Source organism: Ischnura elegans, chromosome 10, assembly GCF_921293095.1.
Source record: "Ischnura elegans chromosome 10, ioIscEleg1.1, whole genome shotgun sequence".
Taxonomy (NCBI): Eukaryota; Metazoa; Arthropoda; class Insecta; order Odonata; family Coenagrionidae; genus Ischnura; species Ischnura elegans.
Genome location: NC_060255.1, coordinates 36894860 through 36907958, shown reverse-complemented (window position 1 = coordinate 36907958; position 13099 = coordinate 36894860). Strand labels below are relative to the sequence as shown.

At 41.3% G+C, this 13099-nt stretch overlaps 1 protein-coding gene across 1 annotated transcript in view; it reads left to right on the top strand.

The window, feature by feature from the left end:
- LOC124166812 overlaps positions 1–13099 on the top strand; it is a 497419-nt gene that overhangs the window by 461447 nt on the left and 22873 nt on the right. Inside the window, exon 4 of the mRNA XM_046544505.1 lies at positions 10454–10755. Coding sequence (XP_046400461.1) covers positions 10454–10755 — 302 coding nt within the window. The remainder of the gene's footprint in view (positions 1–10453; positions 10756–13099) is intronic.

Sequence of the window (13099 nt, the reverse complement as noted above, 5' to 3'; positions counted from 1 at the left end):
CTCGTGAATAGGCATATAATTTTTACAAAAACTGAAAATTTAAAAATATCTTTTTTAATGAACTAAAATAATCCTTTAAAAATTTCGTAGAAATTGCTTGAGTTGCCTTAAAAATTTACGTGAAAACCCTTAATCGCAAATGATTACCAAATCGAATTGTACCATTTTGAAATACATACTTTCAAATTTCCGAAGATATTCCACAAAAATTTTGAAGTTGGCTCTTTTGGATGTATTAAATGAAAGCCATTTGTAAATTAAAACACAAATTTAATTTCTTGGCCGCCAGAAGTTTCGGGATATAGTGCCACTGTGACTTAAAAAGATCAAAAAAATTTAATCTCGACGGAAATACTATTGGCTTTTAATATTATGGGCTTGTGAATGACAAAATATGCCAATCCTCGGTCTATTAAGTTAAGAAAGTAAACCGCGATCTTGTGGAAATTTACCATTTGTTTTTTTTTTACGAGGGAAGTACATGAAGTAAGGGGAGGCTGCTAGAATGCTTCTTAAGTACTCTATGGAAACCTATATTAATCGGTAGAATACTTTAATAATAATAATCCAGGAATATTTTCTTCGATAGGGTTTTTGTAGGTAAGGTGTGCCGGCCTCGGTGGCGCTGGGGTGAAGTCCCCGACTCCTAACCTAGAGGTTGCGAGTTCGAATCCCGCCTGGGTGTATAGACCACCATCCAGGACATGGATGTTTGTGATTGCTAATCAAGTTACTTAATCTTGTAAGAGAGGACAATGTTGTCTTAAATTAGCTTGAATAATAAAAACAAATACCTTGTTGAAAAAATTACCTTTTCGCGGGATTTGGTGCAACTAATTTCCACAGAGTTAAGCCTCATATGCTGGCATAGGTATAGTTCTGGTCTTTAAACAAGGTCATCTTTTTACCCTGGGCTTAAGCTCCCTGCCGGATCAACAGGCCGACACCGACAGGATAAATGTGGAGACGTTTTTGTGGCCGGCCGGGCAATCTATCTGGTCCCGGCAGCGAATGCGGCTGCAGCGCATTGTAATTGACTCGCCATCCTCACCGCCCGCTGGAAATGATTGCGATGAAGACGGATTTCACGTCGTCCCGAGTCTTGAGAGTCCATCAAGGTGGGCCGACACCGCGACGCCTACCACCCACTGGGGTCCCCTCAAGGGGACAGGGTCACTCCTCCGATTAAGGGTGGGACCCATTGTCAGGGGGGAGCCGTGGAGAAGGCTCTCTGAGGGCGATTTCCGTGGCGTGGCGGTGTATCAATTCTATAAGCCGTGTCCTTGGATACTGGTCGCTCAACTGTTACTGATACAGCCATGGTATTGACCGTATGAGGTTACTATTTTATCATCATGATCGGAATTCTTATGGCCGTTTTACACGGGGCACGGACTTGCGCAGGTTATAACTGCATTAATTCAAGGGCGTACCCAGGATCAAAACTAGGGGGGGGGGGGGGCAAGCCATGGTTGTTCAAGTTATAGGTAAGATTTCAGCATGGCAAACGTGAATGAAACCAACATTTTAAGGAAACTGTAACAGCTCTTTATTAATTTCCACAGATTCAGGCTTCAATTGGTGAAAGTTAGAAATATTTAAATAAATAAAAGATCGTAGCACTTTTCCACAAGAATTTTTAATGCGTACAACGAGTTTCGGCTCACTGAGCCATCATCTGGTATTTTTTAAATTATTTGCTTGAAAAAATATTATTTTCCTTAAACACATTTGCAATTTTGCTTCTAGGTGAGGGGGGGAGGGCAGCTGCCCCTCGCTGGGTACGCCCATGAATTAATTTCTAAAATGGCGTGGAATTGTGCGAATGCATAAACGAAATTAGAACAGGGGCTTATTTTGCCATCTCACGTCCACGCATTCTCGCCTGTGCTCTAGCAATTCACCACTTTACATGGCGCAATTTTTCCTCTTGCGCCCTCGTGCTCGCATCATATTGTGCAAGTAAGTGCTCCGTGTAAAACGGCCTTTAAGGTGGCACAGTGTCAGAGGGCAGAATATTAGGTAAACGGGAAGAGGAAGGAAATTAATAGGACTTTTGGAGAGATTGAAAGGGGGTTGGCCTTTCTATGAAATGATGAGGGAAGTACATGAAGGAAGGGGAGGCTGCCAGAACACTTCCTACGTACTCCATGGAAACCTACCTTAATCGGTAGAATACTTTAATAATAATCAATACTCTGTGACAGAAACATATAAAAAGGCCGGCACAGGTTGAAAAGGCGCCCGTTACTCCCGTTGAAGTATTTTTAAACACCTTGCGGAAAATAGAGCGAACAAAGTCCTTAAAATATGATAGGCAAGAGGGGTCATTTTTTCATAGGCAATATTCCACAGCTCCAAGGCTTAAAAAACATCTTAATCGGTGGAATACTAAATAATAATAATAATAATAAAATAGTGCTCTAGTACAGTTAACCTCGCGTTTAACGATCACGTATGTAACGAAATCCCGCCTACAACGAGGTGAGTTCGCGGTCCCTTACACTTGGATCGAAACCTACCTTAATCGGTAAAATACTTAATAACCGCCAAGGCAGCGTTGGATGACCAGTGCACAGAGGTACCTTGTCCACGAGGAAGACGCTCACAGCGGTGGTATGAGGAGGGGAAATGATTGTGGAATGGGAGAGGGGGGCCTTTCGCTTTTTCGGTGCTCACCCCCGCTCCATCAGGGGTCCTGGACACAACAGGGGGCGGAGAGGCAGAGGAGTCTTATGGTGACCCTCCCGAAGCGCCGCGATTTGTCTTGCACATGGCCCCCATCGGCTCTCTTTTCTGTGTGTGTGTCTCTTAGCCGAGCGTCCCCCAACCCCCCCCCCCCCTCTGTCCCTCCCCTCCGCCCCCAACGCCCTCCGCAGCCTCCCCCCCTTCCCCGTCCCCCCGGGGGCTGGCACAAACCATTAGGCGGCCGTCAACAGATGACGCCGGGTGACCGTGGAGGCATAGGGACGGAGAGACGGACCCCTCGCTGGGAACGCTAGTGAGTGTAGCGGGAGGGGACTTGAACGGCCGCCGCCCTCGGGAAGGGCGAAGGGGACTCCGGGACAAAGCGCTCGCCGACGACGGACGACGCCCGGCTCGATTCGGCGCGCTGGACCGCCTGCCTTCGCCGGGGGGAGCGACCGCTTTGACCGGCGAAAAGGAGGAGTCGAGGACGTGACTTCGACGTGGCTGCGAACGACCGTACCGGCGACTCTCAGTGATCGTACGTAAACGATTTACCCCCATACTTCTCCCCCGCATTCTACTTACAATCCCCGCATATATCCGTGATTCATGGGATTTGTGTTATATCCGTCTCACCTCGACATTTGACTTCGACATTGTTAAAGCGTAGTTACAATGTAGTACTTTCCACCGGGTGAATTGATTTTAAGCCGATGCTTCGAAGACGTTTTTATTTGTATATTTTCCATTTAATAACGATTTGATTATAGAGAGGATTCAGTAGTGTGTTTGCCGCTTCAATTATAGAGCCACGCGATATATTCGCCTAGTGCGTTTTACACTTTTATTTAATATTAGTATTTAAATGTCATTGTCTCAGGGTATGTATACTATATGATGATACCTAGAATCTTGTATTTTGAAACCGTGGATGCTGTTAGTGTAGCAACAGCGCAGAATTTAGGAAGTGAATTTTCTCTTCTAATGTATACCTAATGTATAATCGGTATTTCCGCTGTATAATCGGTGTTATGTCGTGTATTTACGGCATATTCCTATGAATCTTGTTTATTTTTACGCTCTTTTATCGTTTTTTTTTCATTTCGAATCTATTTATGTTGCGAGAATAGTGGCACTGAAATATGCATTTCATATAAATTGTGTAAACGATAGTACCTCTGAAAAAGACTTTCTTTGTTTAATGTTGCAAAATTTATTCAGTCAGAGAATATAACCAGGTTTTATCAAATAGTTGACTTCATTTGGTGCTGTGCATTTATAAACTTTGTCTATTTGATAAAACCGCTCGTTTGTTTTTGCAATATGCTCTGCAGCACTTCGCCAAGAGTTTAGCTGGTGAATATTAAATATTTACTGGAAACCACTCTATATCAATTCATTAATAAAATATTTTTGTTTCTCATGCTGTTTTTTCTATAATTTACGACGATGTTTACAGGGTCAATTTTGCGAGGCCTAACAATACTTATTGGTGAAACATGCCCCGGCCAGTGGCATTTATTTGTGGGCTGGATTTCATCATTTATACGGATTAATATGAATGGAACTTTACTGTTTCTCTGTTTTTGTTACCGCAGACAATGTTGTTTGATAGTGATCGTTAATACGTTATGCCGTTAAGAAGAACTGAGATTGAGGTCACGAGCACTTTTTTTCCATATAATATTTCTCGTTACTTTTATTTTAAGCGTTCAATTTCTTAAATGCATTCGCTGTGAAAGGTGGGATTCAGTTTTCCGTGTGAGCTTTAATTTAGCTGCTAAAAGCTTTGCCAGCGTTTTTTTCTTGTCTTCAGTGGTATTACTCCCCATCTCGTCCCAATATTTGAGGCAGTACTTCACTTGTATTTGCAGTAATACTGGTATCATCGCTTGTAAACCCTTAATGCGGTTGTGACACTAGTAATGTTCAGACTGAAGCTGTCGTCTTATTTGTCTTAGATTGCGTTTTCCTCTTCGAAAATATTTGCTAGATACTTTTAAATCTTCGAATACTTGGCTATTAATGACACCTTGATTCTCACTGTGGGCCATAGAGAATCACATTTTTTAGCATTCGAAATGTTTCAAACTAATGGGTGAAAAAGATTTCCCATTGAATATTTCAGTCATTTTTACAGGGATAAATTTATGCGTCGTTTGTATTTTACTTATCTTATGATTCCCTTTTTAATGTCATGTAAATATTGTTGGGTGTTTTGTGTAGTTGGTAAGAGTGAAAATGTCTTACTTATCACCTTATCTGTGATTCCATTAGTCCTGAATGTTTAGGTTGATTTTGATGTCACTCCTTGATTTCCAGCGACATTTTATTTTGTATTTAAGTACTTCAGAGCAATTTTTAACTTTGAGATGGAGATGAATTTATCAGCCGACAATAAGGGAACTCTTTATGGTTGTCATTTTGTTCTCAAAAAGTGGTACCGGTTCAGTTACTATCACTGTATCCTCGTATATAGCATTATTTATAATAGTTTAGTTTAGTATGAAACGTAAATTAATGCCTTCCCTTTAATGTTTATACCTCCGGATTGTCACAATTCTCAACTTGTCTTTTTCTCTCATAATTAATCGGTGAATCTATCATTAGCTCCTAAATTTTTTGGTGCCTGCAGATGTATGTGGCATCGAATTAATGGACGCCACCATTTTAATTTTAACGTTAAACCTCTGGTAATTTTTTTCAAATTTAAATAACGTTACTATTACTCAAGTTGAGATTACTTTGCAATTATACGCAAGTGAAGATCATGAGACTAATAAATAACGTCCATTTGAGTAATTTAAGCATATTTTATCACTTATACTGAAATTTCCCCTCTCGTGCTGGTGGCTTCATCACAGTCTTCTACACGCTCCAAAGAAGCCTCAAGCAAGAGATGAGTAACTTCAGTGAAAGTGATAAAAAATACGCGAATATCACGCCAAAAACACATTTAATTATAACCAATGGTTCATGAAAGCTTCACAGTCATTTAGTGGATTATGATACTGTTCTAAAATGTCGAATTGGAGGTATAATATCGCTCTTTACAGGATGTTTGTTGGTTTGGCAAGTCTCACCAACTACTTCACATCAAAATGAGGCGATTGACTCACTTGTTTTATTTTTGTCCCGTAGAAAATGGAGATGCAATATTAAATTCCGATAAAACCACATTCATTCTGAGAAAGCTGGCGGTGCATTTCTTCAATTACCTGCGACGAACTAGGTATACGTACATGAGCTTTACAGACAAACCGTAGGTAGGTAACTAGCCAAGTTGGTTCCGCTTAGCCTTATCCCATATAACTACACATAAAACGGAGAGCTCTGGTACTTAAAAGACTGCGTAATAGTCTTCATACCAATCACGTCACTCCTTTTTATCATTCTATAACCACTCTTCTATTGTTTAGTGAATAATACATGAAAGGAACAGTACGGGAATTGTAAGTGGCTCCGTCTTTTCATCAATGAAATGATGCGAGCCTGTATAATTTTGACTGCTTCTGGGTATCCTATTTGAAATTTTGAATTCCCTGCCCAGCTCTTTTGAACGATAAAAATATTGTAACACCCTTTTTTGATTGATCTTGTTGGCATTGATCTTATCATTAAGAAACTGCCGATTAATGAGCAGTTTTTCACGAAATGTTGCCCAACATTGTATGAGCGAAGCGAATCGATATTTTTGATCGAAGGTTGGCAGCTCAAAGTTCTACTCTTGTTGGCGCAATGCGTAGTAATTCGTAGTGAATCTTCACGTCGAAGAGGTGTTCGTTGAAATCTCTTGAACATTACGCATCATCTGTGCATTCTGGGTTGCTTACGACTCTGTTTCCTTTTGTAATCGGACATGGGTGTACCCAGCTTGGGCCAGCAGGGGGCAGCTGCCCCCCCAGAAGCAAATATCGCAAATATTTTTAAGGAAAATATTCTTCAAGCCAATTATTTTAAAAACTAATATAGAGCTGTTGCAGTTTCCTTAAAATTTTGGTTTCATTCATCTTTTCCATATTTAAAACTTACCTATAACTTGAATAACCATGGCTTACCCCCCCTAGTTTTGATCCTGGGTACGTCCTGTAATCGAATAAGCTTGCATCTCTACTTCGATGTGATGCTGTATAACGCCATTGCGATCTCTCAGCGATTCTGTTGGACACCACCTCCCACCTGGCGGCCGATCGTGCAACTACCAGAAGATTCTCCCTCCCCCCTCCCAATCATCTCGTTCCCGTAGCCAAGCGCGGTGGTAAACACTCACCTCCCAAATCCCAGGCCTCGCGATGACCCACACTACCGAAAATTTCCAATAATGCAGCCCGGGTAGTGAAACTGTTGAAGCCTGTCGATCGTGATATTACACTTTGAGTCACGTTTGTCACGGTCAATAGTCTCTTAATGGCAATCGAGTGCATCAAACCGTGTCACTTCAGTGACTGACGATGCCTCTTGATGAATGGCATCATTTTTGGTACTCCGGTATTTCCCTTCAACTTTTTTGCAGTCCATCAATCTGCGATGGGATCTTGTTTATATTGACACATTGAGTTCACATTCTATGATTAGACAGGAAGGTAAATTGGATTGGACTGGTTTGTCAGCTATGTAATATTGTAACTCATTGCGATCTAACCTGAGTGCGATGGAATAGAAGTGGTAATACCCGTGAATTTTTTCTTCCTAGCAATCAGTGAATTTGTTTGCCTATCTCCGTACGTGCATTAAAATGCATTACTTTACGTTATTTGCTTTGAAATGGATTTCTTCATAGTTAAAGTTAAGGCAGCGAAGAAGCTACGTTATGTGTCTTAAGTGTAGCAAAGGTGATTATACTATTACCGTGAATCGTAATTCTAATTATCTCTCTATAATATATTAATAGATTACTTTTTTGAAAATTCAGAGGATATTACTCTCCATTCCATGAGAATTACTTTCGAGATAGCTATTGAAATGGCAATTTAATAATTTATTCCATCGTATATGTTATGAATTTATTATACTTGAATGGAGTTCATAAAGGTTTTACGTTAATACCAGTCAGGTCTGAGAAATATGTTGTGCATATTTCACTTACGGTGATTGACCGCGATAGATCCAAAACCAAGGACAAGCATATTCATTTAAAATTGTTACAGTTTATTCATTAATTCTTTTGGACATTCAATTTGAAATTCGCGGCTTAGAGACTGAAAAATGCGTACCTGCCAGAAATTTCTGATATTGAACTCCGTGGCGTAATATGAGTTCTACGTATGACCAGGATATCTCCTTGAGAATGCATGATATCCTCTGGAGTCCTTCCTGTCAATCTTACCGTTCTCCAATGCAGTATAACTCGCATAGCGAGAGGTGTAATATTTTGACAGCATCTAGGTTTTAGCCAAAACACTTGAGTGGAACTCTATCAACGAAACGGAACATGTGCGAATACCTGAACAACGCTGGAATAAGTTCCTTGTTTTGATCCTAGCTATTTACATTTGTCAAAGCTGCTAAGGATACCATATAGTTTATACGTTCACATTTTTACTCGTTCACTTTTACTTGTTAACGCATCATGTGACCAGGGCTGCAATATTTCAGCGCTAACAACCTCAGTCAAACTTCAAGGGCTGCATCTACATGATACGTGGCGGGTCTCCTCTGGGGTGTATGGCAGGGAGTGATTGTTTCTCCCCAACATGCACGAAGTTGCATGTAGGAGCTACCAAAATTACGCGTGTCCTAGTTTTGCATTGAATAGCTCTCGCAAAACACGCATCATCGATTTCTTGAATACGAGGCATAAACAAAACAATGCAATAGAAAAATAAACAATAAATCGTGACCTCACGTTATAAATTAGGTATGAAAAGTGAGTTATATCCATTGAAATTCTTAAGGTGAATAAGGCAAAGTGACCTTTTGGTTCTTTGAGTAGTTTTTGGATAATTATTTGTCACAGATTCGCTGTTGCAGGCTTGGTCGGGCGTTCTTTTTAATAAAAACATTGTTGCTTACTAAATTCCCGACGAGTCCTGCAGCGGAGCAGGGTGAATCTGTCGCAAATAATTACTCTTTAAAATATTTGCAGAACCCAAAGATCATCAGATATCATCCTGAGATTAGAAATCTTCCTGATAAATTCTTACAAAGTTTTATTTACCGTAGTGGGAAGGTTTTACATCCTAAAGCCTGAAGTTTTTACATGAATTATGGACCCATTTAGGTCTGCATTTTATAAAAAATAATAATAATTAGTCCGCTTCTATTATTATTACATATTGGCGCAAGTAGGCTATTGCCTGGTGGGAGCATAATATTTACGCACATGACAGTGGTGTAGCCAGGAGGGGTCCGAGGGATCCGGACCCCCCCCCCCCCCCGAAATATAAAAACACAGTTACTTTGCATCATAAAAGTAAACAAAATATTGAAAAGTCGTGCATTCACAAAAGATTTCTTTGAAAAATGAAGTCTTTTTCGATTATGATAAGGGTTAAAATTAGTTTAAAACCCATTACTTCGTACCCTGTTTTTAAAATATTTTCTCCCCTGGTTTTGGACCCTCCCCCCAATCGAAATTCCTGGCTACGCCACTGGCACGTGAATAACATATCTACCTATCTAGTAACAGAATAAGAAACGGAAAAGGCACCTATATCGATCTACATCTCCAGCTGGAAGCAGACTCTTTTAAGTGTAGAAGCGCAGAAGGGCTCTGTATGAGTGCAGATCTTCTTTTTCCCTTCCTATCAACTTTTTGGCTCTCGAACGCAGTTGAGCACACATACCGAAGGGCTCGAGTTCGTGACGGACAGAAGGTGGGACGGTCGTGTTGTTCTTAGGCCCGCGAAGGGAGAACAGCTCTCTAGTCTGCGAGGGTCGACGAAGCATAAACAAGCCCTGGGACGCGCCACCAGTCGGCCCCGCTGAAGAGGGCAATTATTGTCATTTGCGGGTGTCGGCTCGCCCCGTGGAGGGCGCATTGTCACTCAGTCACCGTGGCGCGCTTGACACTTGACAGGGGAATGGAGTGGAGGGGGGAGAAGGACCCCTCTTGTCACCCTCTCGTGTGACTTCCGAAGGCGACCCCCCCGCCCGAAAAGAACTGATGGTCGTTTCGCTCCCAAAGTCAATCACTCTCTGTTCCCTAATTCACTCTGTCCTTTTCTGTCAATTTTCGAAAAAGAGGAGAGAACAATGACTTGCGACAGCGTTTACTCATGACCGTTTCGTGCTCCGAATTTTAACTGCTGTTTTTAGTTAAACCTTAAAGGTCGGTGTGGTCGTAGCGTTCCATTACATACTGTTGAATGAAATGGTTTTCAATTTTTTTAATTTAATGAGACGACTATATTTGATCCACTGTATCATTTTAGACTAGTCGTTTCTTAAACTAGTCGTCTCATTGAATTGTTTTAAAAAATTGAAAAATACATATTCATGGTTTGATGATTAGATTTAGTGATACCGGAAAATTAGCCTTTGTACGCACTGTGTTTGGCAATTATTTGTATCAGCGTTCACCCAGGACCGTTTTGTGATTCGTTTTTTAAGTGGTGTTCTATATTGAAGCAGTAAGAGCGATGTGGTGAATCACCCACCTTGATTCCACATCAAATTTCCAATCACTTACCCGTGCTTTAATCTGGAATGAGCTCCATCCTAACCTATCTGAAACATCCCACTGAATGCATCAACTAATGAGTGGCTCTTGACTATCACACGTATGGTTCGTATGCTGACAATATTTCTCTTCTCTCCCTTGCAGCATTGGACAAATTGGGATTCCGCCACCTGTACCATCACAGTATTCCGATCGGCGGTGGCGGGGGCGGTGGTGCTGGGGGCGGTGGTGCCCTCATGAGCCCGCACCACGGCGTGGAGGCGGTGCAGCCCAACGTGGCGTTCGACATCGCGAGCCTCGTGCTCTACGGCTGCCAGGCGCTGCCCATCCGACTCAAGATCCTTCTCGACCGGCTCTTCTCCGTGCTGCAGCAGGAGGAGGTGTTGCAGGTGCTGCACGGCTTCGGCTGGACGCACGAGGACTACGCCCGCGGCTACGTGCTCACGGTGAGTCAAAACACCATTTATACCTCTGCTCTCCTCCCCAGGGACGTATGGCAACTGTTCGTCCTCTCTGCGACTTGCAAGCAGACTTAACTTTGTGAATATTTTTCCACGAACATTTATTTATGGTCCACACAGTGGCGCCGACTCCATGGGGCCTGAGGGGGGCCAAGCTCCCCCCAAAAATTCGTTACAGATGTGAGGAAAAAATGTGTCAGGCTAGTCAATTTTCCCCGGAGTGTCCAGATATCGAGATTCGAGTGATCAGGGTTCTAATGTTGATCATATGACTCGTCTAAAATGCTTAAAAAAAACTTAAAATTCACTACTCATAAAATTGACCGGGGCAAAGTCCCCAGTTTGGGCCCCCCCGATATTTTTTGGGAGTCGGCAACCCTGGGTCCACGAGTATTCTTCAGTTTACCTCTATTAAAGGTGGAGAAAAATTAGGTTTTAATACAATTCGTGGATTATTTTCCTGCCATAGAATAATGCAAAAAAAATCGATGTACTCGTAAATATTGACAGTGACGTGAGACAAAGAATAACCTTGTCTAACTCCTCCCTTTAAGTTCGCTTATACAAAGCTAGACACTAATTTGATCACAGCTACTTAGTTTTTACTCAAAATATGAACAGTTCACCAAGTCTACAAGGTGGTGAAAAATTGTGACACTAAATTTTTACCCTGGGTAGGTGATTCCAGTAGGAACCAAAATTACTAAAGATGTGTTGGTCGAAAAAGCATAATCGTTAAAATTCAGAAAGTTTGAGCCGATTTGCCACGAGTTTGCCTTGTTACCATATGCTCTGGGCATAAGCAAAGGCAAAATCAGGCAAGTATTCGAATACATGAGTTGTAAAAATCCTTTAGCGACCATTCCCCGACCTTAACAACCTCAAATTATTTACAATACAATTTGGAAATTGATCTCTTCTAATATCTATATCAGTGGCGCCGACTCCATGGGGCCTGAGGGGGCCCGAGCCCCCTCAAAGATTCGTTTGGGGGGGCGGAGCACCCTCAATAATTCAAGAAAATAATGAAGTTATATTATGCTATGTGAAATCACAAAAATAAATTGGTAATTTTTTTCCCATGTTTGACGATAGTTACCTTTTAAAATAAATTCAACAACGTGTTAAAACAAATAATTATAAGGTTAAGCAGGTTAACTGAATCAGGTGGTGTGAATCATGACAGCTTTTCGGCGCTGCGACACACTTTGAATTTAACCTCTTCCCGGGGAAAAACCTCCGATATGGGCCCCCCCAATATTTTTTATAAGTCGGCGCCCCTGATGTATATCATGTAGTATCTATACGATCTGAAGATATCCAAAGAGCTTTCTAAATGTCACAAATTAATTAAATTGGTTCATTTCGGTGAACGACAAAATAAATGGCTATTTTACACGAGGTAGATTAGTGTGCAATTAAACAGCTTTAGTCCATCCAATTACGGGGTTTAAGTGGAACTTTGAAAGAACGAAGATAGAAAATAAATCGAAGATTTCGTAGTATTTTATCAGGGGATATTCACCTCAGAATTAGCCAATGAAATGGTATAACCATCCATTCACTTTTCCAGTATACACGAAGAAATCTTGCATGCAACAGCTAGCGTTATTTCCTCGTGTAAAATGGCCTTATAAAAACGGGATAAAGTCGCAATATTCCTCACTGCGCTGAGGGATGCCGGCGGCCCTTTGATGATTTGCCCGTATTTAATGGAATCGCAACCCCAGGAATGAAAACGTGCGCTGATCGCCTCAGAAACTCAGTTTGTAATGAAAATTTTCCAGGAATTCTCGACTCTTCCTCAAGTCCTCGGTTATATTTCAGGGCTTATTACGGAATTAGGGGATTAATAATATCATGTATCTTCGCAATAATCATATTTTTTAAGCCTTGAAGCTGTGGAATATTGCCGATTAAAAAATATCCCCTCTGCCTGTCATATTTTAAGGCATTTTTCGCTGTATTTTGCGAAAGATCTTTAACAATACTTCCGCGGGAGTAGCGGGCACGTTTTTGATCTGTGCCGTCCTATCTCTATGTTTCTGTCACAGAGTTTTGAAGTCCTAATAAAAATAAGATTTGCTGCTAACTTCTTATAAAGTAGAGAATAATTGCCTTTTCTATCTCATGACTTCCAAATATAAAGCTTGTTGTCTTTTCGCACGCTTCTGCATAAATAAGAATGAGCTTCGTCCCAAAGAGCAGACGCAGAATCTGGGTGGAATTATCTTCAGTGTATGCTTAAGGTAATATTTCAATTATTCAGATGATGGTACAGTCACGACCGCAGAATTTATCTGTTGAATCCAGGATCTGCATTTCTACC